This window comes from Cucurbita pepo, chromosome 8 (genome assembly GCF_057944985.1).
Source record: "Cucurbita pepo subsp. pepo isolate OVF chromosome 8, ASM5794498v1, whole genome shotgun sequence".
NCBI lineage: Eukaryota > Viridiplantae > Streptophyta > Magnoliopsida > Cucurbitales > Cucurbitaceae > Cucurbita > Cucurbita pepo.
The window spans coordinates 1,993,171-2,019,053 of NC_141805.1; the positions used below are offsets into that span (position 1 = coordinate 1,993,171).

Consider the following 25,883-nt stretch of genomic DNA (forward strand, 5'->3'; position numbering starts at 1 on the left):
TTTGGATTTTTTTTCTCGTAAATAAACTAACAAGAATATAATTGAAAATTTGGGAGAGATGAGTAGAAGTATTCAAATAATCTAATGATTTAAAAAGTGATAAAAAATTGGATTCAAATAAATGAGAAATTTTATAAATTAGATTAATTCATGCCTTCTTCCACTCATATTAAAGAGTTCAAGTGAATCAACTAAATTAATTATTAATTTTTTTAAAAATACATCGTGATACAATTATATATATATATATATATATATATATAATTGTAGCGAAAAAGGCAATATACATTTTTTCGCAAAACTCAAAACCACTCTAGACCGCAAGCAAAACTCAAAACCACTCTAGAACACAAGCAAAAACACGTTGGTTTCGCAAAACTCGGCTCCCAACCATGAGTGGGGGCATTCTCCACCCCAATGCTAAGAAATAATTTTTTTTGCTACGGAGTGAAAAAACCACTCCATTTCAAAACTCAAAACCGCTCTAGAACACAAGTGAAAACGCGCCGGTTTCGCAAAACTCGGCTCCCAACCATCGAAAATTTGAATAAATAAACCATTTGAATCAATCCAACCCAAAAGTTTTTTTTAGTTCGGTTAGATTAATTTACAACTAACCCTCAAACTAATTTAATCCAAAATTTACAATCTAAACCATTAGGTTTGGATCTTAAAAAAATATACTAACTTTCAAAGAAATTTAAAACCCCAAATAAAACAATCACCTACATTTGAATTAAATGATTAGTTTTGACCCCTTTAACGCCTAGGGCATATAATAAGCCAAGACCTCTCAGGGTCCCCAAGACCTCTCAGAATGGGACCCAGAATCGGGTCAAATGGGGTGGAGTATTCAAACTTCCCAGAAAATCACTCCATTTATGTCATTCTGGTGCGGACCTGTACAAGATTTAAGGTACCCAATGGTACGTATTTCCTTCACATTTATTGCATATTGTATAACAAAGTGTTTAGGAAACTTCCCTGACAGCATTTCAGCCGCAATACAGCGTTCCTCTCCAGGATTTTCCCTTCATTTTTTCCCTATTGCCTGGAATAAGATTACAGCCCACAACAAAAATCTTATGGGTCCACCTGATTTTCTGCGAGAGGCTTGTGTTTGAGGGGCTTCTTTTTTAGAATTGGCTTTTGGAGAAACCTAAAGGCTAGCTTAAATTCTGAGGTAATGCTTCTTATTTGATACTACACTGATAACTAGTGGGAGATGGTAAGATACAAGACAAACCCATTAACTTACTCGAAACTGATATCTATGGAAAATGGGAAGCTGTTTGTTTGTATTTTTTGGGGTTTTCTTGCTTTCTTTTCTTCATGGGACCATTTGACAGATTTTTGCCTTTTCTTGCTTCACAGTCAGGTATCAGAGAACTTATGGTGTTGCTATCAGATTCATAATCTGTTTTTGATAAGGCCCTCATCGATAAGTGGTTGGTTCTCCTTTCCTCCAAAAGCCTCCCTTATTATCGTGGATTTCTTATCCGTCCTTTGCCTTTCCTGTTATCAATTTAATGTATTAGGTCATTTCTAATTTTTCTTTCATCTCTAATCTATAAGGAGAAGTGAGAACTACTCGAGAATCCAACAGCAACGATATCACACCCACCCTCATCATTTCAAACGATTGAGCAAGTTTGTGGACCCCGGCTCATCGTAACCGAAAAAAGATGGACCTTGTAGTGTGGTTGCATTCTATTGATTGGATAAGGTTTGTTGACTTTGTGAGATTTATGTTAAGAATTATTGAAAAGAGTAGTCTCACGTTGGCTCATTAAGAGTAAGATCATGAGTTTATAAGTAAGGAACACTATCTTACGATGACTTTTAGGAAAACCAAAAGCAGAGTATATACTCAAAGTTGACAATATCGAATCTAACAATTTGTGCAAACAGAAATAAGGAAGTCCTTTCACACTTCGGAGCAGTAAAAAGTTCTAAATTCTTTACCACTTGTACTGAACAATTGTGTCCAGAAATTCAGCTGGAGACTTTAGGTATTAGAACCGATTGACTAAATAGAAAAGAGCGAGAAATATAAACAGAAGATCTAGTTGGTCATATTATAGATTGAGCAAGTAGTTTAAGTCAAGTTTACAACATCACCTTAGAAGCATAACGACAGTGAGGAAGCTCAAGTTACCCTCCTGCTGCTGCAGCGGTTATCAAAGTCACGAGCCCCTAATCAAATATACAGAAATATTTTTAGTTAACAAGGCACAGTCATTATGCAGTAGAATAGACCTCTAAGAATTCCCTATGGGAAATTCGTACAAATCCAAGTGTAATGCTTAGAATCAGATTGCATGGTCTCTAAGGACTTCAAGATCCTTCTCAGTTGGGTCAGTTGTCTGGATCTCGTAATGGATGTTAGGAATCACGACCCTCCATAATGGTATGATATTGCCCACTTTGAGCATAGACTCTCGTGGCTTTGCTTTTGGTTTCCCAAAAAGCCTCGTACCAATGGAGAGGTATTTCTCACTTATAAACCCATGATTATATCCTTAATTAGCCAATGTAGGACTCCCTCGAAGATGGAGACCTGCAAAAAAGTGTTAACTATAACAAGTCATAAGAACTGATGTAGGGAATAGTAGGGTAATTTTTTTATTTCCGTTTCGTTAGTTGTACTCGTCCTCTTTATTCTGTAAACATCAAATAAAGATATCCTACGAGTTCTTCAAGAGAGCTTTACGCTCAATTAATCATCTTGAGCGAGATTATTTTATATAGTTGCATACCTTACTTCATTTCCTTTGCCTGCAAAACTAGAATGACATTATAAAACATTCAATATGCTTGCTAGTGTTCAGAAAATAGAAGAAATCAAGTGTGAAAACTTCAGACAATCACGGCCATGATATAGATGTTTGATACTGAAACACCTTATAGTGCTATAACATCAACCGGACAAATCAAGTGAAGCAAATTGATAACAAACTAATACTAATCTCAGATAGGTATAAAACAACCCTTTGTATAAACTTCTCAAATCCCTCTTGTTAAAGAAACAATGGCATAGATAAAGTTTGATTGTACACAATTTCATGAAACAACATCAGAAAGAAAGTCAACCAAACACATAAGAAATGTGACAGCTCCATGTTTTCGGTTCATGCTAGCTAAGCTAGAAATAACACCTGAGATTCAACACATAAAGAAAGATGCTTGCTATATAATGAAATAGTTGAATATTAAACTAAAGCAGAATCAAACATAAGGAACTGAACTCGTTTAATCAAATAGTAAGAGGTTGAAACTGCTAAACTACAAATCAAATTACTGTTCTAACAAGGAAAAAACTGTTTGAAAGAATGAAAATAAACCAGGCAGTATAATCATGAACTGCATATCTACAATCACTCTCAGGTAATGAAGAAGTGAAATCATCGAAAATCCCATCTGGGCTTTTTTCTTTTCATCAATCTTAAAATTCACATGTCGGTGAACCATCTTTCGCTGAAGTTCCAGGTATATGCTTTTGCTATGCTCAGCAACACCAATTTCAGATGAAGCATTACTCTGATATTTAGCCAAATGTCATAAACTATTCATCTTCCACAGATTGTAGCTGCGGCTCTGTCAGCCACTGATTAACTACCAGATTAAAATTTGTCTCCAGATCTCGAATCACAGTCCATAAAGAACAAACTCCTAATCTTCAAAATATAGGGAAAGTGAAACATTAAGAGCACTGTGCTTTCTGGTCCAGTCTTAAGAGTTGAGTGTCTCATTGTATCTCCTACATCCCAAATTAATGTAACCTACAGTAATTTTCATTTTGATTTATTTCTTTGCCCGTTTTCCTTTTCTGGCTGAATGTTCTTCCGGCAACAGAAGATAAACAGCAAGATCAAAATCATTGTTCATTACGCGACTCCAATAATAATGCACTAAAGAGGAGATTGCAATCCAGTATCCAACGAAATCAAAGAAGAAAACATTTGCAAGTATTAAAATAGAAGAATTATATTCAGCTCATTCGTCATTGATCCAGCTTTCCGAAACGACCTTCCGAAAGAAAAACACAATAATATATTCAAGTAGAATGTTCGATTTACTATTAGAACTGGAAATCGAACGATGATCCTAAGCCGAGATCGCGAATAGCTCCAATTTAGAGAATGTTGCCTGAAATTTATCGTAATCGACGAAAAATGCTCGCAAAATGGAGATTAAATAATCAAAGAAAGAAATCCTACCTAGTTACTCAAAACATATCGAACAGCCACAGAAATTATTCCAATCAACAATCAAACTAGATAAGCTAAATAAACATGAATCCAGAAGAACAATTCATACATTGATATAAGCGAAGAACAATTCATACATTGATATAAGCATCAAGCATGTGGAATCTTACCCCTGTTTTTCCTCGTTTCAAACTTCTCTATTTCAGAGAAACTGGAGATTCAAGACTGAAGTAAGAACTCGAAGGCCCAATATTTTCCAAATATATCCTCTTTTTATTTTTTAAAATTAATACAACTTTCAATTAAATCATTTTTTCTTTTTCATTTATGTTAAATGAGCCGATATAATTTTAAAAACTTAAAAAAAAAAAAAAAAAAAAAAAAAAAAAAAAAAAACAGAAAAATATAAATTTTATAAATTAAAAATTAAAAAAAATAGAAATTGCATTATATATGAAAAACTATATCATCAAATATTTTTATTAAATTACAATCAATATAAAGTAATAATATAAATCAACTAACAAATATAAACTATTAATTAATTATAAAATAATTTAAAATTTTAATCAATAACATATAAGGATAATGTTAGTTTGGCAACTTTCTTGGAGTTATTCCTCTTATTCCAAATTTACTTATATTAAAATTATTATTATTTATTTAATACCTAATAAATATTTAATTATGGATCACTTGGTATAATTTGACTTGTTAAATTTTGGAATATAAATTAAAAGTTAATTTAAAGCTTGTCGTTATCTGTAATGGGTGCAATAATTTATATTTTAGATTATTTATAAAAATGTAGTTGAAGTTTTTAAGGATAAAAAATTAAGATAAGACAATGTATATATCAAAATTAATTAATTAATTAACCTTGCTGGTGTGAACATATAAATGGTAAAAGTACTCGGTTTTGACCTTGCATTTATTAATTTGAACTATATTAATGTCAATTTATTTGCCTAATTCATTTTAAATTACTTCAAATTTTAATTAATAAATTTATTAATTTTGAGTTTTATCTTTATAATATAAAGTAATTAAAATATATTTATAATATAAAGTTTTGACCAATATTTAACGCGCAGATTCAATTAGCATTTGATTATTTCATGCAATATATTGTATTTTTTGTTTAGTCAAAACAATAGATTTTCTAGCTCTTCTAAAAAAATGATATGTTATATTTTTTATAATAATATTGTTTGTAAGCAAATATTTAACATATTAAATTATAGAAAGTCCAAAAATAATGTTTTTTTAATGAATAATTCTAAAGTAAAATTTTTTATAAGAGCTTGAAAATCGCTTTTAAATCGTGAAGTTGACGGTGATACGTAATAGACTAAAATGAACAATTATCTGCTAGTGGTGAGCTTGAGCTGTTATAAATGACATAAGAGCCAAGTATGGGCAGTGTGCCAGCAATGACGTCGGGATTCAGGGAGGATAGATTGTGAGATTCCACCTTGGTTGGAGAAGAGGTGGTGTACCAGCGAGGACACTAGCTCCCAAGGAAAGCTAACAATGATATGTAACCGGACAAAACATACAATATCTACCTGTGGTGGTTGGTCTTCACAAAAATATTTCTAAAATTAAAAAAAAAATAATAATGTTCACACCTAAAAACTTTAATCTAATTATTTAAATCTAGGTCAATTTTCTAACTTTAAAAGTCACGGGGTCGTAAAAAAAAAAAAAAAAAATCCCACAATGTTTTTTTTTAATCCTATTAAATTTACCTACTAAAGTTTAAAATGCATAATCTCTCAGTTAAAATTGACTTTGTTCACATATTGTATATAATTTAACCATATGCTTTTTAACCAACTTATATGATGTTTTACTGGTAAAAAGTTACTTTTTTTTTTTTTTTTTATATAATAAAAATTTCCCCTTTATATTTAATAATATTATTGTTATTAAAGGAGGGTTCATTTTTTCTCATATAATTGCTCTTTCTTGGTTTCTTGTTCCTTGAAATTTCCAATCAAATATAATTAAAATATTTACAACAGGTTTTGCTTTCTTTTTTCCCAGTTGGAATATTCAAACTCACCAGACTTTTTCCTTTTGGAAATATTATCAAATTCATATATATATATATATATATATATATATATATAACTCACTCACGAGCTGATTTAGGCAAGAAAACATAGTGGCATTGAAGAACAATGGTGAGAGCTCCTTGCTGCCAGAAAACAGGACTGAAAAAGGGGCCATGGGCAGCTGAAGAAGATCAAATTTTGATCTCTTTCATCCAAAAACATGGCCATGCCAACTGGCGCGCCCTTCCAAAGCTTGCCGGTAAGTTCTTCTAGAGTTTCGATGATCAGATGGTTGGTTTTTGTGAGATTACACGTTGGTTGGAGAGAGAAACGAAACATTTCTTATAAGAATGTGGAAACCTCTTCGTAGCAGACTCGATAGCAGTGAGCTTGAGCGGTTACAAATGGTATTAGAGTCGAGGACGATGTGCCAGAACGCTCAATCCCGAAAGGAGTGAATTGTTAGATCCTACATCGATTGGAGAGGAGAACGAAGCAGATGTGGAAACCTCTCCCAAACAAGTTTTAAAAATCCTGACCGGAAACCCAAAAGAAAAGTCAAAATAAGATAATATCTGTTAGTCGTGGGTTTGAGGGGAAGTTCGAAATGGGAATGGTAGTTACGGTTTAAAATCTTGAGATAAAACCCAAAAGCAAAGTCCAAATAAGATAATATCTATTAAACGTGGGCTTGAGGGGAAGCTCGAAATGGAAAGGGCGGTCACAGTTTCTTTGTTTTGATCTTTGTGTATTTTCAAGGTCTCGGCTTGAGGGGAAGCTCGAAAATGGAAAGGGCGGTTACAATTTCTTTGTTTTGATCTTTGGGTATTTAAATGACAATATCTGCTAGTTGTGAATTTGGGCGGTCATAGTTTCTTTGTTTTGATCTCTGTGTATTTCTTCGATTTTGTTAGGCCTTTTACGATGTGGGAAGAGTTGCAGACTTCGATGGATAAACTACCTGAGGCCCGATATTAAGAGAGGAAATTTCACTCGAGAGGAACAGAACACCATTCTTTACCTCCATGAAAAGCTTGGGAATAGGTACATCAACTGAAAAACGCCATTAAAATTATCGGCAGAGAATAATTTTGAGACGATATTGATGGTTGATACATTCAGGTGGTCGGCCATCGCGGCCCAGCTACCAGGACGAACAGATAACGAAATCAAGAACTTTTGGCACACCCACTTGAAAAAACGAGCAATGAAGAAACAGAGCAACGATTCCGCCATTGTTGAACCCAAATCCAAGCCACCCCAGAAGCTGAATTCCTCTAACCAATACGAATTTCCATCTTCTTCCCTCGATCATTCATCGGTGACAGATTCTCCAGCCGCCGTGTGGGGCGGCTGCAACGAAATCGAGAAGGAACAACGCATTGAAATCTTTGAGGCATTTCATCAAACAGGTGGCGGGGTATGGGCAGAGGAGGCGTCGAATGGGCCAATGTTCAAGTCGTCGGCGTTCAATGATGAAGAACAGGTTCAGTCGCTGTTCAGAGCCATGGATTCTATGGAATTTGGGTGTTATTACGACAATGGCTCTAGCATGAACGATGGTATGGAGTTTTGGTACAGCGTGTTCGTTAAAGCTGGTGGGTCGCTAAATCACCCTGCATCTTAATTTTACAGAACCGCCGCAGTCCAAAAATGGCGTGAACTGTAAATTAGATAAGGATTTAAGGGTATATTAGGAAACGAAAATATGTCTTTTGCCAACGCATTAGTCTACAGTCAATGACTCGTAATAGGATAATTTGAGGGTTTTTTTAATTAAAAATTATTATTTGTCACCGTGACGTCATGCTTCCGTCACTAATTCCTAATACGATTATGTAAAAAATAAATAAATAAAATTTATACTTTCCAATTTTTTCTATTATAATAATAAAAATGAGAAAGGCATAAATAATAGATTTTAATTTTTTTTAATTATTTGAAAAAAAAAAAAAAAAACAAAATATTACCGTTGGACCTAAATTTAAAAATATTTGATAGGTTATTTAAAATAATTGTGAGAAATTTTTTTAAAACAAGTTATATATCTCGTCTTCCATTGTTTTGTATTAAAATATTTAAACGCGTCTAAGGCAAAAACAATTCATTAAAAATGACTTCGATAATGTTTTTACTCGAACCTCATTTGCTCGTGTAGAAATATTTTTTTTCACGTTTATATCACTTTCCACCCTATTTCCAAATCCAAAAGTTCACACGTTTTCCATGACAACTAATTAAGAGGATAATCCCGAGTGATATGAGGCGAATGTATAGTGACATCATGATAAAACGAAGTATTTGTAATTTCGTTTGACCAATGTCGTTTGAATTTTAATTTTTTTTATTGGAAAAGTATGGAATTATTAATAAATGAAATTGAGAAATTGAAGCCTCGTAAGAAAATGGATTAATCAGTTATGATGATGTCGGTGGACCATCGAATTTCCACGAGCATAATTTTTAAAAATATATATAAATAAAATAAATTTCTAAAGCTTGGAGACTTGAACTGTTGACTAAAGTCATTCATTCCAAATTCATATTTACTAAGAAATTGCTATGAAATTTGTTTAGTTATGTGATGAAATAAATTTTATAACACATTTATTTTTTAATTTAATTTATAACATCAATATTCTCTTACTTTTAATAATAATAATAATAAATAAATATTTTTGTTATCTGTTTTTTAAATTTATTTTATTTTTCGAATTGGGCTAAATTTCAAATATAAGAAAATCATATCAATTTCCAAAAATAACATAAAATATTAATTTAATTTTATTTAAAGCAAATAAAGCATAGTTTGAAAAGGTTATACTTTTAAAATAATTTTTATACAAATATATTTTAAAAAATTTGGACTATAATATAAAATAAAATAAATGTTTAGTAAATTTCAAATTTATGGGTAGAAAAATAGGATAAAATATATAATTTTAAAAGTTGTTAAAAAAATAATAAAATTATTATAGTTTAATTAGATTTTAATTTTACCAAACAAAAAAATTAAAATTTAATTTTAATGACATATAAAAATGACAAAATGCAACCTTATTTATTATTATCATTTAATATTAAAGAAAAAAAAAATCAATTTATTTGAGTTGGTTCGGTTTTTAATTAAAGAACGGAGAATATCAAACCGAACCGCTAAGCTACCTAGTACCTACATATACCGACGTGTATTTACCCAGGCCCATCTCTTTTTCTTCCAGCCCAGCCCAGCCCAGCCCAGCTCCATTTTTTAAAATAATAAATAAATAAAAAAAATAAAAAGGAAAAAGGAATCAATATCAACGTATTTCCTTCTTACATCTATTTTACACTCTCTCTCCCGCCAACCGCCAGCTTCCCTCCGTTGTCGTTACCGACCCGGTTACTTCCCCCGTCGGGCTCTGTTCCGCTTTCGGTTCCTCCCGCTCGTTCTTCCTGCTTTGTCGCCGTCGGCAACCGTTCGTTCTTCTCCATCTTTCAATTTCAGGTACTTTTTTCGATTCCAATATCAGTGACGTCTGCAAACTTGTTGAACGATTATGTTTCAAATCGAGGTCGATCAGTTTCGTTGCGTATTGATTTAGAGGATTGTCGATACTGGACTGTTTAGGTTAATCCTTCGTAATTGGTTTGATTGTCATAATCAAATAAGCTTCTAAGGTTAGTTTATATACACTATTAAATCGGATTGTTAGCCATAGTCAAATTCAAGAAGCTTTTAATGGTATTAATTCTCTTGGAAGATTAAGTTTCTGTGCATTGTTTAATTAAATCTGTTTCCACGGCTATATCACTGATCTTCTGTCTTCTTTGGTTAGGGTTCACAATAACTTCCACGTTACTCTTGAATATCCGTTCTGTTTCTGCTGAAGATGGCTACTGCATCAGGTATTATTTCGAATGCAATAATTTTACCTAATAAAGAAGTCTTGGTGGAATTATGGATGCAGTCTTATTTTTTTTGTCTCGCCCTTTAATTCTTTTTTGTGAGTTGTGCATTGTTGAACGAACGGAGATTCTAGCTTATTAAGTTAGAACGGAAACTGCTACTACTTTATTATCAGATATTGTTTTGATTGATGTACTCCTACTTTTTTTTTATAGAACACTGTTTTGATTAACTCTCTCATCGGTATTGCAGTTGCTTTCAAATCTAGGGAGGATCATCGCAAACAACTTGAATTAGAGGAAGCACGTAAGGCAGGGCTTGCGCCAGCTGAGGTCGATGAAGATGGGAAAGAAATCAACCCTCACATTCCCCAATATATGTCCTCTGCACCTTGGTATCTTAATGCTGAGAGGCCAGTGAGTTTCTCTCTCACCCCATCTTTCTAGATTTTATGTTGGTTGTTCGTGAATCATGATGATTGAATTTATTTTGAATCTATTTCAGAGTTTAAAACATCAAAGGAAATGGAAATCAGATCCGAATTATACAAAATCCTGGTACGATAGAGGTGCAAAAATACATCAGGCAGACAAGTACAGGAAGGGTGCATGTGAAAAGTAAGTCAGATGAATGCCTCATTGTTCACCATTATGTATATTCCTCAACCTATTTCTTGTCCTTACCTAAATTTATAACTAATAGTTTTTCATATAAAAGAAATATACGAGGGGATATTGAATCGGAACTTAAAATTCTTTCTCAATATTTTGCTGTGAAAAAAAGTACCAATCATAGTTGTGGAACTATGATTTCCCCACATTTTATATTCTTTCTTTTGTTACTGTATAAAAATGTCAAATCTAAATATATTATAGGTTTGGAACTATTCTCCTAACTTGGTTCAGGTTTGGTGATATATGGAAATTCCCTTTTTATACTAATTTTCCTGACCTATGGTTTGTACCACTTTCCAATATTATTTAATATAGTTTTTTTATTAAAAAAAAATTAATTTTTAATTTTTTATGATTTACTTGACGTGTATGTTTTAATTTTATTGTGTATCTTTCAAATTTTATTGGCCATCCAGTTGTGGAGCATTGACACATGATGCTAAGTCATGCATGGAAAGACCCCGAAAGATTGGAGCAAAATGGACAAATATGCACATAGCACCAGATGAGAAGATTGAGACATTTGAACTAGATTATGATGGGAAAAGGGATCGTTGGAATGGCTATGATCCAGCAACCTATGCTCGTGTCATTGAGAGGTATGAGGCTAGAGATGAAGCAAGGAGAAAATTTTTGAAAGAACAACAGCTTAAAAAATTGGAAGAGAAAAATAATAAGCAGAATGAGGATGCTGAAGTTAGTGATGAAGATGAGGATGAAGATGATTTGAAGGTTGATGAGGCAAAGGTTGATGAGAGCAAACAAATGGACTTCGCAAAAGTTGAGAAGCGTGTTCGTACGACAGGTGGTGGAAGCACGGGAACTGTAAGGTATGTCACATAATTTATATTTGTTTATTCTTTTATGTCTCTCCCCGCTTAGCTCTTTTCTAGAGCGCCTCAATGCTGTATTATTTGTTTCTTCGCATATTAGGAACTTGCGTATTCGGGAGGATACAGCAAAATATCTTTTAAATCTCGATGTCAATTCTGCTTATTATGATCCGAAAACTCGGTCCATGCGTGAAGATCCTCTTCCTGATGCTGATCCAAATGAAAAATTTTATGTGGTATGTATCAGAAATGGGATCGTGGAATTTTTATATACTCCCAAATTTAACAAAGTAATAGTTATAAGTTAGTACGGATCTAAATTGTTGATGTATTTTTGTCATAATAGGGCGATAATCAAAATAGAATAAGTGGGCAAGCTTTGGATTTCAAGCAACTCAATGTGCATGCTTGGGAAGCATTTGACAAAGGTCAAGATATCCATCTACAAGCTGCTCCATCCCAAGCTGAACTTCTTTATAAGAACTACAAGGTTATCAAAGAGAAGTTGAAGTCACATACGAAGGATGCTATCATGGAGAAGTATGGCAATGCTGCTGATGAAGAAAAGCTGCCTCGAGAACTTTTACTGGGACAGAGTGAGAGACAAGTTGAATATGACCGCACTGGCAGAATTGTTAAAGGCCTGGTATTAAATTTATCTGAACTCATCCCTTTTATTTTCCTTGACAGAGTGCTACATCATTAACATGAAGCATTTTTAATCGATTTTGAGTTATTATCTGGTTTTGTTTTACACTAATATCCTTCATGACACTTGTCTTCGTTACTTATGCTGAGATTGATATAACAATAACTGTATTCTTTTTTTCTGTATCGCGCTTTGCCACTTTATCAGACATGATTATTTGAAAGCTTGGAAAGAAGAGTCAAATTGTCCTGTTTTTGTTTGTTTATGCATGCATGTGGCTTGGGGGGGACTGAGTTAAGTGGATAAGAAAATGCCTGCTATAATTTCGAAAATGCATGATTAGCTGTACTCTACCATCGAGGCATTATAGTTCTACCTTTTTAAAACAAATGTAATTGTAGTGCTTTCCGCTCAAGCTCAAATTAAAAGCTTGGACTAAGAATTGTCTAGCTAATGCATCATGACACGAGTTGATTGTCGAGTATGTTTGCTTTGTTCTGATTCCTTTTTTTCCTCCTTGAAGGAAATGGCTCTTCCCAAAAGTAAATATGAAGAAGATGTTTTTATTAATAACCACACAAGTGTTTGGGGCTCATGGTGGAAGGATCACCAGTGGGGCTATAAATGCTGTAAGCAGAGCATCCGTAACAGTTATTGCACTGGGGCTGCTGGAATTGAGGCTGCTGAGGCAGCAGCGGACTTAATGAAGTCTAATATTGCTCGTAAAGCAACTTCTGAAGGTTAGTACTCGGAATCCGTTTTGTAGTTTTTTAAAAATTGAACCTGGAATGTCTTCCTGAATGTGATAAACCTCATTCTTGGCTTTCAACCGAATGCATGTGATTCAAGCTTTCTTTCCATAACATAGTGCTTGCATGGATATAATTTTATTTTAGAATATGTAAATTTATCATCGGTTAGCCATCAAATGCTTGGCATCCTCAATTCTTCATTGTATTAAGGTACAAAATTGTTCAATTGAACTCCTGAATGATCTTTTAACATCACCACAGATACACCAGCCCCAGCTGAAGAGAAAAAGCTAGCTACTTGGGGAAGTGAAGTACCCGATGATCTCATCCTCGACCAGAAGAAACTTAATGAAGCTCTCAAGAAGGTATGAATCTTAATACCCTCTTCCTGCAATATCTCGTGTTATCATCCGTTTTCTCACCGCATTTTACTTGTTTCTTACTTGGGATTACCTATTTCGCCAGGAGGATGAAAGAAGGAAGGAGGAGAGGGATGAAAGAAAGCGTAAATACAATGTGAGATGGAATGATGAGGTATATTACTTTCTCTTGCTTTGATCGATAGGATCCTATGCAAAATTTAAATAGCAAGTTTAGGTTTATTCTTCGTTCGGGTAAAAAACAACGTGCTGCGCCCTCGTGTGCAGGTAACTGCGGAGGACATGGAGGCATATAGGATGAAGAAGGTACGTCATGATGATCCCATGAAGGATTTTCTTAACTAACTTGCCTACTTGTATTGTAAATGTTTAGTTTTAGTTCCAATGATCATCAAGGGAACCTCTCATCTGAGCTTTCAAAACATAAAGTTGTGATTGTGAAGATTTGAGGTTGTCCAATGTATAATGGGTCGGTCGGTTCATGTGTATTATGTGTTGAATGATGAAAGTCCATGTTGGCTAATTTCCTGTGTTGAATGATGAAAGTCCATGTTGGCTAATTTAGGAAATGATCCTGGGTCTATAATCAATAAATACTCTCTTTCATTGACATGAGGGTTTTTGGGGAAGCCTAAAGCAAATCCATGAGAGCTTATGCTCAAAGTGGACAATATCATACCATGGTGCAGAGTCATGTACGTTTAACATGGTATTAGAGCTATGCCCTAAACTCAGTCGTGCCAATAGATTGGTAAATCCTCAAATGTCGAACAACTCCAAAAGAAAAGGAGTCGAGCCTCCACGAAAGCATAGTAAAAAATGACTAAAGACTCCAAAAGAAAAAAGGAGTCAAGCCTCGATTAAGGGGAGGCGTACTTTGTTCGAGGAGAGGTATTGAATGATAAAAGTCCCACATCGGCTAATTTAGGGAATGATCATGGAATACTCTCTCCATTGCCATGAGGCATTTTGGGAAAGCTCAAAACAAAGTTATGAGAGCTTATGCTCAAAGTGGACAATATCATACCATTATGGAGAGTCGTGTTCGTCTCACATTATGAAGTGTGTCGGTAGTGGAAAAATTCAAATGTAGTTCTTTAGAAAAAGGTCAAAAACACATCAAAGAACAAGCTTTTTCTAAAGGTATGTAAGTTAAAAAGGTGGAAATGACATTTATAGGCTTAATTTTTAAAAATAATAATAAAAAAATAGTTATTTGAATTCTAAATTAGAATTTGGAAATATTATATTCCAATGATAAAATATCGACCAAAAGGTCAAAACAATTATATTCTATTTCACAAGTGTACTCCAACCAATTAGGTATATTACAAGTTGGCATTGTAAGTAAAGCCTTATTCTTTGCCTCTCTGTCTCAAAATAATGCACTATGCCCTCGTATCCAGTATATGACATCAAACGATGAAAATAATTTTGATCTTATATAATTAAGTTGCGTTAGTGTTGACATCAACCTAAGCGTCTTTCGGTAAAAGCAACTAATTGCAAATTCATGAACAAATGAATGAACGAAGAGTCCTTTCAAAGCTCACAAGTTGGAAATATTTATGATGTTATATCAAATTTTATACAAAATGTAACGATATAGATCAGAATTTCTCCATCAAAATTTGGAGAATATCACAAAGCAAACATCAAACCACAATCACATCATAGTAAAGTAAATTAGTATCCCCTCAGCATCTTCTACGATACATTCAAACCACACTCTGAAAAAGTACTTTCCAACAAATCACCAATTCAATAACGAAATCAAGATCCATATGCACTCATAATTATGAACATGTATGAACGAATTCAACAATAATCAAGCACTGCGGGCCAACATCTGTTGAAATTCGAGAAGCGATTTCTCCTTCTCAAGAATAATCTCTTCTCGGAATTTCCTTATGAACTCCTCTGCTCGTTCATCCACCGGCCGTAGATGCGGCGACGAAGCCACCACGATTTTCCAAGCATCTTCAATGCTGTTAACACTCGTCTCCTTCTCCTTCTCCTCTTCCATTACTTCTTTTCCTCTGCTCGTCTCTGCAATCGGCGCTGCCGGATCCGCGAAGAGCTCATCGATGTGGATTGGCGCGAAATTGTTTGGATTTTGAACGTATTCATCGTATTGTTGGAGATATTGATTCTGATCGCGACGGTAATATGAAGAAGGAGAGGACTTACGGCGGAGAAGACGGCGGCGAAATTTGGAGGGAAATAGAAGGCTGAGTGAGCGTTGAACGACGGAGTTGAGGCGGCGCGTGACTATATTGATGGATCTGGAGATTTTGAGCGCGTGGAATTTGAATCGTAATGTGCTGGTTAGTTTCTTCCACGCCTTCTTCGCCGTACGAAGCTTCTTCTCCATTTTCGTGCGCGACATTGGAGAGAGATTGCAGAAGGAAGGATTGTGGAGAATGATTAATGGATGGTTTTAATGGCGCCTCCAAAGAAAAAGCAGCGTAGTTGTCAAGCTTCCCCCTCTTTTAAACCCCAATTTTATTTTTTTTAAAATTTTTATATCTAATTAATTCAATCATGCAATTAAATTATAATCTAAATTATCTCAACCATACGTTCAAAATCGTTAATTTGTGATAAACGAGTCAACATAAGTCAACCAAATTATTCGATTGATTGTTACCTAATCCGTGATGTTAATAGGTTAGCTGTGCAGCTATAAAACTCCATATAAATCTCATAACGTTTGTGTGTTGATCATTTGTCCCCATTACGATGTACACAATTATTGTGAGATCCCACGTCGAAACATTCTTTATAAGGGTATGGAAACCTTTTAAAACCGTGAGGCAGAGGGTCAAATCGGACAATATCTGCAAGCGGTGGACTTGAACTGTTACAAATGATATTAGAGTCAGTCACTTGGCGGTGTGTCAGTGAGAATGTTGGGTCTTCAAAGGGAATAGACTATGAGATCCCACATTGGTTATAGAGGGGAACAAATCATTCCTATTAACAGTGTGAAAACCTCTTCCTAGCCGGGTATGTGTTTAAAACCGTGAGGTCGATGATAATAAGATATATTCAAAGAACGTAGTCACGACATCTAGATGCTAAAAACACGTCTCAATACTGTCATAAAATAAGGAAACACGTGCATATGGAAAGAAAAACGTCAAACGCTCTATGATAGCATCTCGACCCTATTGATGGAAAGATTGCACGTAGTATCGAATATTATGTTCGATAGACTTACGAGTAGCCTACTTCATCAAAATCTTCTTAAAAAAATCTAATAATAATTATTTATTTAAAAAAAAAAAATCAATGGCAAAATGGAAATTATCTTAAAGATGAGGGGCAATTTTAATGGAAATATCTCTTTCGGCAAGCACCGATGTCCATTAAAACACGGCAAACTTGGGTCCTAAGTTTTCGGCCATGAAAAAGTTGATTAAACATTCCCAAAAAATAAAAAATAAAAAATAAATAAATAAATAAAATCAATTTCAATCATATAAAATTAATTTCATGTATTTTTTTTTGTTTTTTTAAAGTAGAAAAAAAAAACCGATTAAATTTAATGACGGATTACTTCATGCAAGCTAGCTAGCTCTCACCCGACAAGCATCGAGATGCAGGAATCCGACCTATAAAAAAAATGTTGAAAATAACGTATTTTATAAATAAATTAATTATAGATAAAATAGAAAAATATTAGGAATTATACATTATTTGTGAGGCATGTGGGGGTGGGGCCGTAACATATTTGACATATCATTAAAATGGCAACAAAAATACCAAAATTTAATTTTTTATCAAAAGAAATGGGTATTTTATCCTCTTTTTTGTAGCTTTACAGATCATTTTGCAAAGCTAAATAGCCCTTTTATTAATTTATTTATTTTCATTTTTTTTCTTTTTAGTTGTCCATTATTTCAATATTTTAAATAAACTATATTGTTAAATTTAATAACATTTTACGTCACAAATATTACAAATATCAAATATTCTTAATTTTACGTAATAATTTTAGAAGTTGTATAAAGTTGGATAGTAACTCTATTTTTGATTGGTTGAATTAATTTGACAAAAAAAAAAAGTCAACTCACAAATTGACGGACCCAACAAAAAAAACTATTTTAAAGTCAACGGCGTTTCAAAATAGTCAAGGGAGAAGATCAACTGTGGAAGACGACATGTCGTTTACATGACTGATATTCCACTTCAAATTCTACGATATTTTCGGACCCCCACCCTACAATCGGTCTCCGTCGCAGAAGCTTCGTCAGAAAATCCAGGGACGACATATCGCGCGAAACTCGATAAAATTGATCCTCAGGAACAGGGTAGGTAAAGGGTAACATCAAGGTCTGAATTATTTGATTTTCGCGTTTCATCTTTGATTCAGAATCCTTCTCGTTTAAGAAATTGGAATCGATCGTAAGCGTCTTTTGGTTTTCTTTCATTTTTATTGATTTTTGGGTGAAGATTTCGATTGGTTTCTCTTGATTGTTCATCGGCCCCACTTCTTGGATCGATTTAACCTAAAATTCTCCATTGACGTGGTTACCTCGTTATTCTCTTTCAGGCCTGGGAGTTTGCGTTGCTCCCATTGTTCAAAAGGGGGCTTGAATTGAATTTTCCACGGAGATTTTTAGGCGAAATTCTGGGTTTTCTTCTTCCAGACCTGATTGAACTTATTCGATTAGCTTTTGTGGGTTGGTCTGGAATGGGGCAACAACAATCGAAAGATGAACTGCTCTACCAGCAAGTAAGCTATGGAAATTCAGAAGGGATTAAAGCCCTTTGCCGAGAGGGTGCAGGCCTTGAGGTAATTGTTAAATTTGCTCATCCTCTTGAGAGTATGATTAATTGCATTTGGTGCTGCTGTTCTTACTTTCATGATATCTACAGTGGATTGATAAGGAGGCGAAAACCCCTTTAATTGTGGCTTGCATGAGTACTGAGCTTCACAATGTTGCGAGAACTTTGATAGAACTTGGTGCTAATGTTAATGCCTATCGGCCTGGTAGTTTTCTTTATAATTCGCTTATGCTTTCTTCTCATTGCATCATATTCAGCTCTGCTTTGGTTAGCTTAACCCTTTCATTGCATTTTAGGACGTCATGCTGGTACCCCTTTACATCATGCAGCTAAAAGAGGTCTTGAAAATAATGTCAAATTACTTCTTTCTCATGGAGGTTTGTCTTAATCTCTCCATACTAACACATTGTTTCTTTCAATATTTGTTCAAAATTCTTTTAGCAAGTCTAATTGATATGTTGTGTCATAATCTTCAGCAAATCCATTGATCATGAAGGATGATTGCCAGAGTCCTCTTGATGTTGCTAGAGCAAAAGGTCACAGCAATGTTGTTCGTACGATCGAGGTTTGTTTACCTCGTAATTCTATTTTAACTCCAACTAGATCATTTTTTTGGGTTGAAACTGTTGTGTCAAGATGATTATTGAAGGTTTTTTTTTTTTTTTTGTAGAGTCATATTTGTTTGTTCTCGGGTTGGTTGCGGGAGTTCCATGGACCAGGATTTTTGGAAGTACTGGCTCCTCAATTGGTCTCAAGGAGAGTGTATGTACTTTATTACCATAATTCTGAATTTAAGTTTCTTCTATTCGTAGTTCTATGTCAATCAAATACCGTGTAGTAAGTCGTGAAAGTAACATGACTTAACGACTTGGCGATTGACGATAACTTCTATTTGTATTCGAACTCTGAGTATATTTGTCTTGTCAAATTATATGCTTGTGATTGATGTAATTCCAATTCCAGTTGGGCTGTTATTTTACCATGTGGAGCAAGAAACCTTGCAAGGCCTTTAAAGCTGGAGCTTGCTATATACCCAACTTTACAGGTACAGCACATGATATTGCTACTATTCTGCAGATCACGATGTTTAATAACACTTAAAAGGTTTTAATAACGAAAAATTTCCCCTTCAGTCCATCCCAATCAAGAGCGTCTAAACATCTAGCGATGATAGTGCTAGGGTCGAAAAAAATGTATTATCACGTCAGTCGTATATGTTATCTTTTGATGTTGCGGGCTATGTTTTGTCCTGTCACTTCTCTGGCTTTCAAATTGCATCGAAACGTATTGTACCCCTCGGAACCACCATAGCTTATCAATCATGCTAGTGTGCTACTTATTTCGAAAATATTAGCTTTCCTTTGTTTCATCTGTAGGCAGCGGTACTTGTCCTATTTAAAGTCCCCAGTTCTTTATAGCATTTACTATGCAGTAGATTCTTACCAGGTGGAAGTGGATGTGATACAATTACTTTACTGATATATGTCTTTGTATTTTCTGTTGGCTCTTGTTCTTGGCAACCCTTTGGTACCGTCCATTTCTTTCTAATACTGCTTCAGGTATCTTATGTTATTATTTTGTTGTGTAATCCTTCTCTGTAACTGGTAGGACGCTCAACCGCGTATCGTTGTTCCACTGTGGAGAGCCAGTTTGGAGGAGACGAAGTCACAGCATTCTGATCCATCAGTTATGATTGTGGATAACGCAGCGAGTAAGTCATGACTATCTCGACCACTTTGGCACTGAAAGATGCACTCCTTTCATAGTTCTATAATTTCCTTTGCTTAAATAGCCAAGCACAATTCTGACAAAGCGAGCGCAGAAAAGGGGTGTGTTCGATTTGTGAGCTACAGGGTCTAAACATTGTATTTGTATAATTCTAAGATCTCTTTATTGGTCTGATGACTCTGATCTTCTACCTTCTCTGTCTCCGCCTCCAATAATACTCGCCTACGCTCGAGAAAGGACTAATTTCATTTGCTTCTCAACCAAGGAACTCCGTTCTTGACTTAATGTTCGTTTCTTGTTTTGAACTCGTTATAATAATAATTATTATTCTTTTTTCAGAAACTCGCTTGAAACTCGCATCCGGGAACGAAAATGACAAAGAACAACTTCTGTGGTTTTGCAATGCATGCAAAGGAATTCCTACGGTAACACGTCTTCGTCTCTTTTCTTTACTATGTCCATTCTCTTCTCGTCTTGGCACATGGTCAAGATAGCTAGAGATTAATTTAGGGTCAATTTGTTGTTCTCCTGCTTTACTTTGTAGTAGAAATGCGAGTACAATTGCAATAATCTGGAAATTTTTGGAATCGTTCAGGTGATGCACCCTGCATTTATGAATGGTAACCAGGGCTCGGGTGCATCCGCAACTGCACCGCCGGACACAGAAGATGTGGAGCTAGACATGGCCATTAACGCTTCCATACAATCATCTACCCAGGGGAGACCACCCTTTCCTGATCCTAGTCCAAGTTCTAAAGCAAGTGCCTCTAGCAGCCATACAGGTCCAGTTGCACCAACAACAACACATTCGACGAAATTAGGCACGAATGATTCCGAAGTGCATGAAGCTGGCCAGAGCAGCAACTCGAACGAACATCCCGAAATTCAGACTAACACCATCCCGTCAGATTCAGTACCTTCAGCTCCACCGGTGGCAAATGATATTCTGGACGATGGTGCAATTCACTATCCATCGATCGATTCAAGTCCGATTGACTTAAGACCGGGCGAAGGGAAAGAGGAAGCGAGTTCTTCATCATGTGTTATATGTTTGGATGCTCCCATTGAAGGAGCCTGCATTCCCTGTGGACATATGGCTGGGTGCATGAATTGTTTGACTGAAATCAAATCCAAGAAATGGGGCTGCCCAGTTTGTCGCGCCAAAATCGACCAGGTCGTCCGATTGTATGCTGTATGAATAATCCAGAACATCGAATTATACTGTGAGTAAACTATTTAATGTACAGTTCCTGTTTATATATATTCTTGCTACATTATATACTCATTGTGTTCTATCTGATTGTGTGGACACAATATTGGTAATGTAAATGCATTTTGAATACAACTTATCGTTATCAATACCCCCGACTTGAGCATACTTTCTTGAACATACGCTCTTGAACATACGCTTTGTCATCTTAGTGTGAGAACCTAAAGGAACTCACGATGATTTTTTTTTTTTACTCAACTCGTAAAGGTCAAGAAAAAAGGGGGACCCGCTTCGAATCTAAACTCGTTCTCCTTAGCACAAGTATTAAGTAAGTCAACTACCTCTCTCGAACAATCGCTTTAATATAATCCAACAATAATAACAATTATATTAAAAAAAAGAAAACAAGATTTTAATACGATAATTAACTTAACTTGATAAACAATATCCTGACACTCGAAGAGATGAAGATAAATTAAAAAGTAAATTGGAGAGAATTTAGAATTTTAGAAAATGAGAAAATAATATTAAAAAAAGGTAAATAAATAAATAAAATATATTTTTTGTGATTTAGAAGAAAAAAAAAAAAAAAAAAATATATATATTTTTAGGGAAAAAAAAAATCGTTCATTTGGACCGCGCCAGAGGCCAGATCTTTAACTTGCGCCTTTTCTCTGCTTCGTCGTTCCTGTCGAATCTCCCCCGAATCGAACATGCAGGTGAGCACTGCTAATATAGTTCTCTTATTCTTATGTGTTCTTCGCTCATGTATTCTCGAATTTGGTATGTTTTTTTTTTTTTTTTTTTCATTCATTACAGCAGTAATTCCAAAACCCTAGAACTGATTAGTTGATCGGAGGTTTTTTTTTTTATGTGATGTTTCTGATATCGTGGGAGATAAGGAATTTGATACCGTTGCCTCGCGGAATTACTACCTCCATTTAGCTTTATTTTTCAATTCATTTAGCGTTTATGTTTATTTACTTCTAGTTGTCGTATGAATCTGGGTTGATGCATTTGTGAAAATTAGCTCTGCTTAAAATGAACTATCAAGAACGGGAAACAATTTCATTGATGTATGAAATTTACCAAAAGGAAGCAGCCCACATCCGAGTTAGTGACAAGAAACATTTCTAATTGGATATAAGGGTAGAATAATTATAGAATTGAAATAGTGAAGATAATTTATATCGATAAGCATGCTCTTTTCCACTGAAATCCCTTTGATTCCTTTCATTCCAAGGAAAGGATACCGTATTGGGGGCATTTATTTATTTATTTTCCCATTTTGTTCGGATGTTATTAGTGTCATATGTGGAAATCAAACCTCTGAATCAGTAATCCGTATTTGAAATCTAAGTTCTGATCATGGCTTACTGTCTTTGCTTGAGGTTTCCTCAGATGGAGCTAATGTTGGTTTCTGATCTTCAATGCAGGCCAGTGATAGATTCAACATCAATTCCCAGCTTGAGCACCTTCAGGCTAAATATGTGGGAACTGGGCATGCTGACTTAAATAGATTGTTAGTTTTCCTATTCCTTTGGAGCTTTGATCTTATATTACTTCGCATAGTAGTTTGTAATCCTCATTTCATATCTCTTTGCGTACAGTGAATGGGCTGTGAACATTCAGCGTGATAGCTATGCATCATATGTTGGACATTATCCCATTCTAGCTTACTTCGCTATAGCAGAAAATGAATCCATTGGAAGAGAACGCTACAACTTTATGCAGGTTGGTACATTGCCTTTACTTGTGTTTATTTGTCTTTTCCCTGTCACGCATTCTCTTCATAGCATTAACCCCCTACCCAAAAGAAAAAAGTGAGAATTGGAAAAGAACTAAGAAAAAAAGAGAGAAAAAGAGGGGCTCCAATCCATTTTGTTAAACCTTTCCTAAAATGTTCACTCCTTCCACAAGCCCTCCAATAAATTTTATTATCAGTAGGCAGTTTTGATTTTCTTTTCTTCTTTAGTGCCAACCATTTCTGAGGTTTCTGGATACATTCATTATACTTGTTCTATATTACCTTCATTTGTCCACCACCCTTATTATGTGCTTTCTGAGTTTCAAGTCATTGTAATATGATTACTGGGTGACTTGTTGCTTTCAACTTTTCAATTTTTAGTATTCAATCTGGTTTGTTTGTCTTCACTTAAACAATAGTGCAAGTATTTCATTCTGCATGCTTTTAGTTATCAATAATAAATTGGACATACCAAATTTGATATGCGGGGTTGTGCCAACCATGTAACTAACTTTCTTTCTTAATGAGGAATGGAAAATTTGATTTTACACGCTATGAGTTGCCAATAACGAATTTTTCATACCAACTTTGAAGTGTAGGGTTGTGCCAATCATGTTACTGACTTTCTGTCTTAATGAGGGATGGAAAATTTCATCATAGCAGACCCTTGATTTCATTTACAACTTAATTAGATACAGAATGGTAACTATTAACATGACTTTTTTGTTTTTTGTTTTTGTTTCTTTGCAGAAAATGCTATTACCTTGCGGCCTTCCTCCAGAAAGAGAAGATGATTGAAATCGTATTAGGTTGTGACAAGAGATTTTAGTACTCTGGATCTTCATGGGGTTAACGAACTTATCCTTTCGCGAGCTAACTCTGTGTCTGTTCAGAAGCAATGAATGGGAAATGTGCACTATTTTCTCTTGTAATGCTCTTGCTTGATTAAGAATCAGTTTCCAACTAATCTACAAGACTGCACTGTACCTTGTTGTTCTCCCTTTTATTTCAAGAAACAGTTCTATCTCAATCATAGTTTGTGGAACGTTCCCATCTTTAGATGTATAATTGGGCTTAATCAATGAATTGATTGTTTCCTTGACAAGACCATGAATTTAATTTGACAGCTATTGATGCTGGATTTGGTCCATTCAGTTTGTAACTATTATCAGTCGGTTACTCAGTTTCAGGAGTTATTGTGTACCTACTGAGAGTACTTGTTACAGGACCGCACCAAAAATATGTGATACGTCGCATGCTAATTAATACAGGTGGATGTTTATTACGTGCTTGACTTGATAATGTTTCTTGTTCAGCATGGTGTAGAATGAAAGGAGGACCTTCATGGAACTGCCTCCAACTTAACTTTGGGAAAGATTTTGGGTTGGCTGGAGGGTGCCTCTTTTAAGATACAGACTCTTGCCAATCAGTTCTCTGGTGTGATTATACAAAGTGGAAAGCAGGTCCAACCGAAGGAAGAACCAATGAGGGGACATGTGGGTCCAGTATTGGTCCTTGCCATTTCGATACATCATTAAATGTCCTATGGGTTTCAACGTTTTATTTGTCTCTTCACTAACAAAAGCTTCGGTTCATGTTGTGGAAAATGCAAGCACACATGCTTTCAGTCTGACAAAGGTACGCTATTCGATTTCTTTGAGACTCTTCATATTTATCATGTCAGGAATTTGCAATAACTCCATGTTAATGGTTAATAGAACCTTGTAGGCTCCAAATAGTTGACTTGTTTTCGATTCGTTTAATGTGGGAGAGCATCTAGTTCATCCTAATTTTGGCACTTTACACAAGTATTTGATCATTGACCTATAAGATTGAGCTATCGAACCTTATTTTCGATAATGACATTAAAAAGAGGAGGAGTTTCTGCTTTCTGCACCGACTATGCAAGTTGCTAGAATGTTTTGGACTGTTAATCCACTAGTAAACTTAAAAGAGTGTGAACCACAAATTTGAGCAGATTTTGTCGGCATGGCTACGTGGGGCGTTATATCACATGCTGTCATGTTAACATAGAACTGCATCAACTCAACTCTGACAGGGCATGTTCCTTCCAAGTCGAACATAGTAGTACGTACCTTACTTTTGCTTAGTTTATACTTGCTATTTATTCTAGACAACCTTTTAGCCTCCAGCTATAAATCTATACTCAATGATGTATGCCACTCAGACTCACAACTCATAATTTTATCTTTGTGAACCAGCACTTATATCACTCTTCTTATTCAAATTTCATGTCTATCATGATTCTTATACAAAATACACTCTTAAACTCGATAGGAAATCTTATGGAATCTTTCATAATCTTGTAAGATACACATAGTTTAACTTTTGGATGCTGTTTTTCTACCCTGTAGGTTGTTGGATGTGTAACCGTTCAAGCTCACCGCTGGTAAATATTGTCCGCTTTAGCTTGTTATGTATCATCGTCAGCATCACGATTTAAAAAAGCATCTATTGAGGTGAAGTTTCCACACCCTTATAAAGAATGCTTCGTTCTATTTTCAACCGATATGGAATACTTCTTTTCACAGTCGACTAAGATACTAACGTGATTTTAAAGATTCTAACATATAATTAACATATAATTAACGTGATTTTAAGTTCAGAAGTTGCAAGTGTGTGGTTAAAGCAAGCCCTACCGTCATCTTCCTCCATGATTGGTACCAAACTTTCCATTTTGTTTTTTCTGTTCTCGCATTTATTCTCTGTAGTGAAAAATGAGAATGCTTTTTCTGTTTTTGTCGAAATGTTCATGATAGGTGTGTGACATCTCTTTGGATTCTGCTGCGAGGGAGGGACCAACCCTCGCCGGGCCCTTACCTTTCACATGCTTTCTTTGACTCCATCGTCATCTCCTCATATGCTACTTTTTTGTTTTTTTTTAGCTTCAAACCTTTCATAATATTTGGTGTTTGGCTTATAGAGTAAATTTTTG

General features: G+C 35.0%; 5 protein-coding genes and 1 long non-coding RNA gene across 9 annotated transcripts; 4 read left to right on the forward strand and 2 right to left on the reverse strand.

The window, feature by feature from the left end:
* Window positions 1-917: 917 nt before the first annotated feature.
* LOC111799821 (uncharacterized) lies at window positions 918-4,375 on the reverse strand. The gene is made up of 2 exons (XR_015422089.1): window positions 2,122-4,375; window positions 918-1,515 (listed from the first exon to the last, which is right to left on the reverse strand). It is a non-coding gene; the product is annotated as an uncharacterized LOC111799821 (long non-coding RNA).
* A 2,022-nt stretch (window positions 4,376-6,397) lies between these two features.
* On the forward strand, window positions 6,398-8,030 carry LOC111800060 (transcription factor MYB30-like). The gene is made up of 3 exons (XM_023683640.2): window positions 6,398-6,530; window positions 7,186-7,315; window positions 7,394-8,030. Exons 1-3 carry the CDS (start codon window positions 6,398-6,400, stop codon window positions 7,896-7,898), a joined length of 768 nt encoding a protein of 255 aa, XP_023539408.1. The 3' UTR covers window positions 7,899-8,030.
* A 1,550-nt stretch (window positions 8,031-9,580) lies between these two features.
* LOC111799751 (pre-mRNA-splicing factor SLU7) lies at window positions 9,581-14,058 on the forward strand. Its single transcript, XM_087125844.1, has 11 exons — window positions 9,581-9,758; window positions 10,090-10,159; window positions 10,413-10,576; window positions 10,665-10,777; window positions 11,251-11,664; window positions 11,768-11,903; window positions 12,014-12,313; window positions 12,840-13,056; window positions 13,330-13,433; window positions 13,534-13,602; window positions 13,716-14,058. The coding sequence occupies exons 2-11, from the start codon at window positions 10,144-10,146 to the stop codon at window positions 13,791-13,793; spliced, it is 1,611 nt and encodes a 536-aa protein (XP_086981970.1). The 5' UTR covers window positions 9,581-9,758; window positions 10,090-10,143; the 3' UTR covers window positions 13,794-14,058.
* Window positions 14,059-15,087: 1,029 nt separating this feature from the next.
* On the reverse strand, window positions 15,088-15,919 carry LOC111800061 (cotton fiber protein). Its single transcript, XM_023683641.2, has one exon. It carries the CDS (start codon window positions 15,835-15,837, stop codon window positions 15,277-15,279), a length of 561 nt encoding a protein of 186 aa, XP_023539409.2. The 5' UTR covers window positions 15,838-15,919; the 3' UTR covers window positions 15,088-15,276.
* Window positions 15,920-17,608: 1,689 nt separating this feature from the next.
* LOC111785025 (putative E3 ubiquitin-protein ligase XBAT35) lies at window positions 17,609-21,329 on the forward strand. 3 transcript variants are annotated; one of them, XM_023665507.2, is made up of 10 exons: window positions 17,609-17,764; window positions 18,007-18,249; window positions 18,333-18,447; window positions 18,539-18,619; window positions 18,719-18,807; window positions 18,913-19,004; window positions 19,206-19,287; window positions 19,851-19,953; window positions 20,310-20,395; window positions 20,566-21,329. In XM_023665507.2, exons 2-10 carry the CDS (start codon window positions 18,148-18,150, stop codon window positions 21,166-21,168), a joined length of 1,353 nt encoding a protein of 450 aa, XP_023521275.2. In that variant the 5' UTR covers window positions 17,609-17,764; window positions 18,007-18,147; the 3' UTR covers window positions 21,169-21,329. The 3 variants fall into 3 exon arrangements, with proteins under 3 accessions (XP_023521275.2, XP_086982383.1, XP_023521276.2); XM_087126257.1 differs by having other exon boundaries at window positions 17,671-17,786; XM_023665508.2 differs by having other exon boundaries at window positions 17,702-17,858.
* Window positions 21,330-21,762: 433 nt separating this feature from the next.
* On the forward strand, window positions 21,763-24,077 carry LOC111785016 (Splicing factor 3B subunit 5/RDS3 complex subunit 10). 2 transcript variants are annotated; one of them, XM_087126258.1, is made up of 4 exons: window positions 21,763-21,899; window positions 22,617-22,702; window positions 22,791-22,914; window positions 23,678-24,077. In XM_087126258.1, the coding sequence occupies exons 1-4, from the start codon at window positions 21,894-21,896 to the stop codon at window positions 23,723-23,725; spliced, it is 264 nt and encodes an 87-aa protein (XP_086982384.1). In that variant the 5' UTR covers window positions 21,763-21,893; the 3' UTR covers window positions 23,726-24,077. The 2 variants fall into 2 exon arrangements, with proteins under 2 accessions (XP_086982384.1, XP_023521267.1); XM_023665499.2 differs by lacking the exon at window positions 21,763-21,899 and having other exon boundaries at window positions 22,611-22,702.
* The last annotated feature ends 1,806 nt before the right edge of the window (window positions 24,078-25,883 follow it).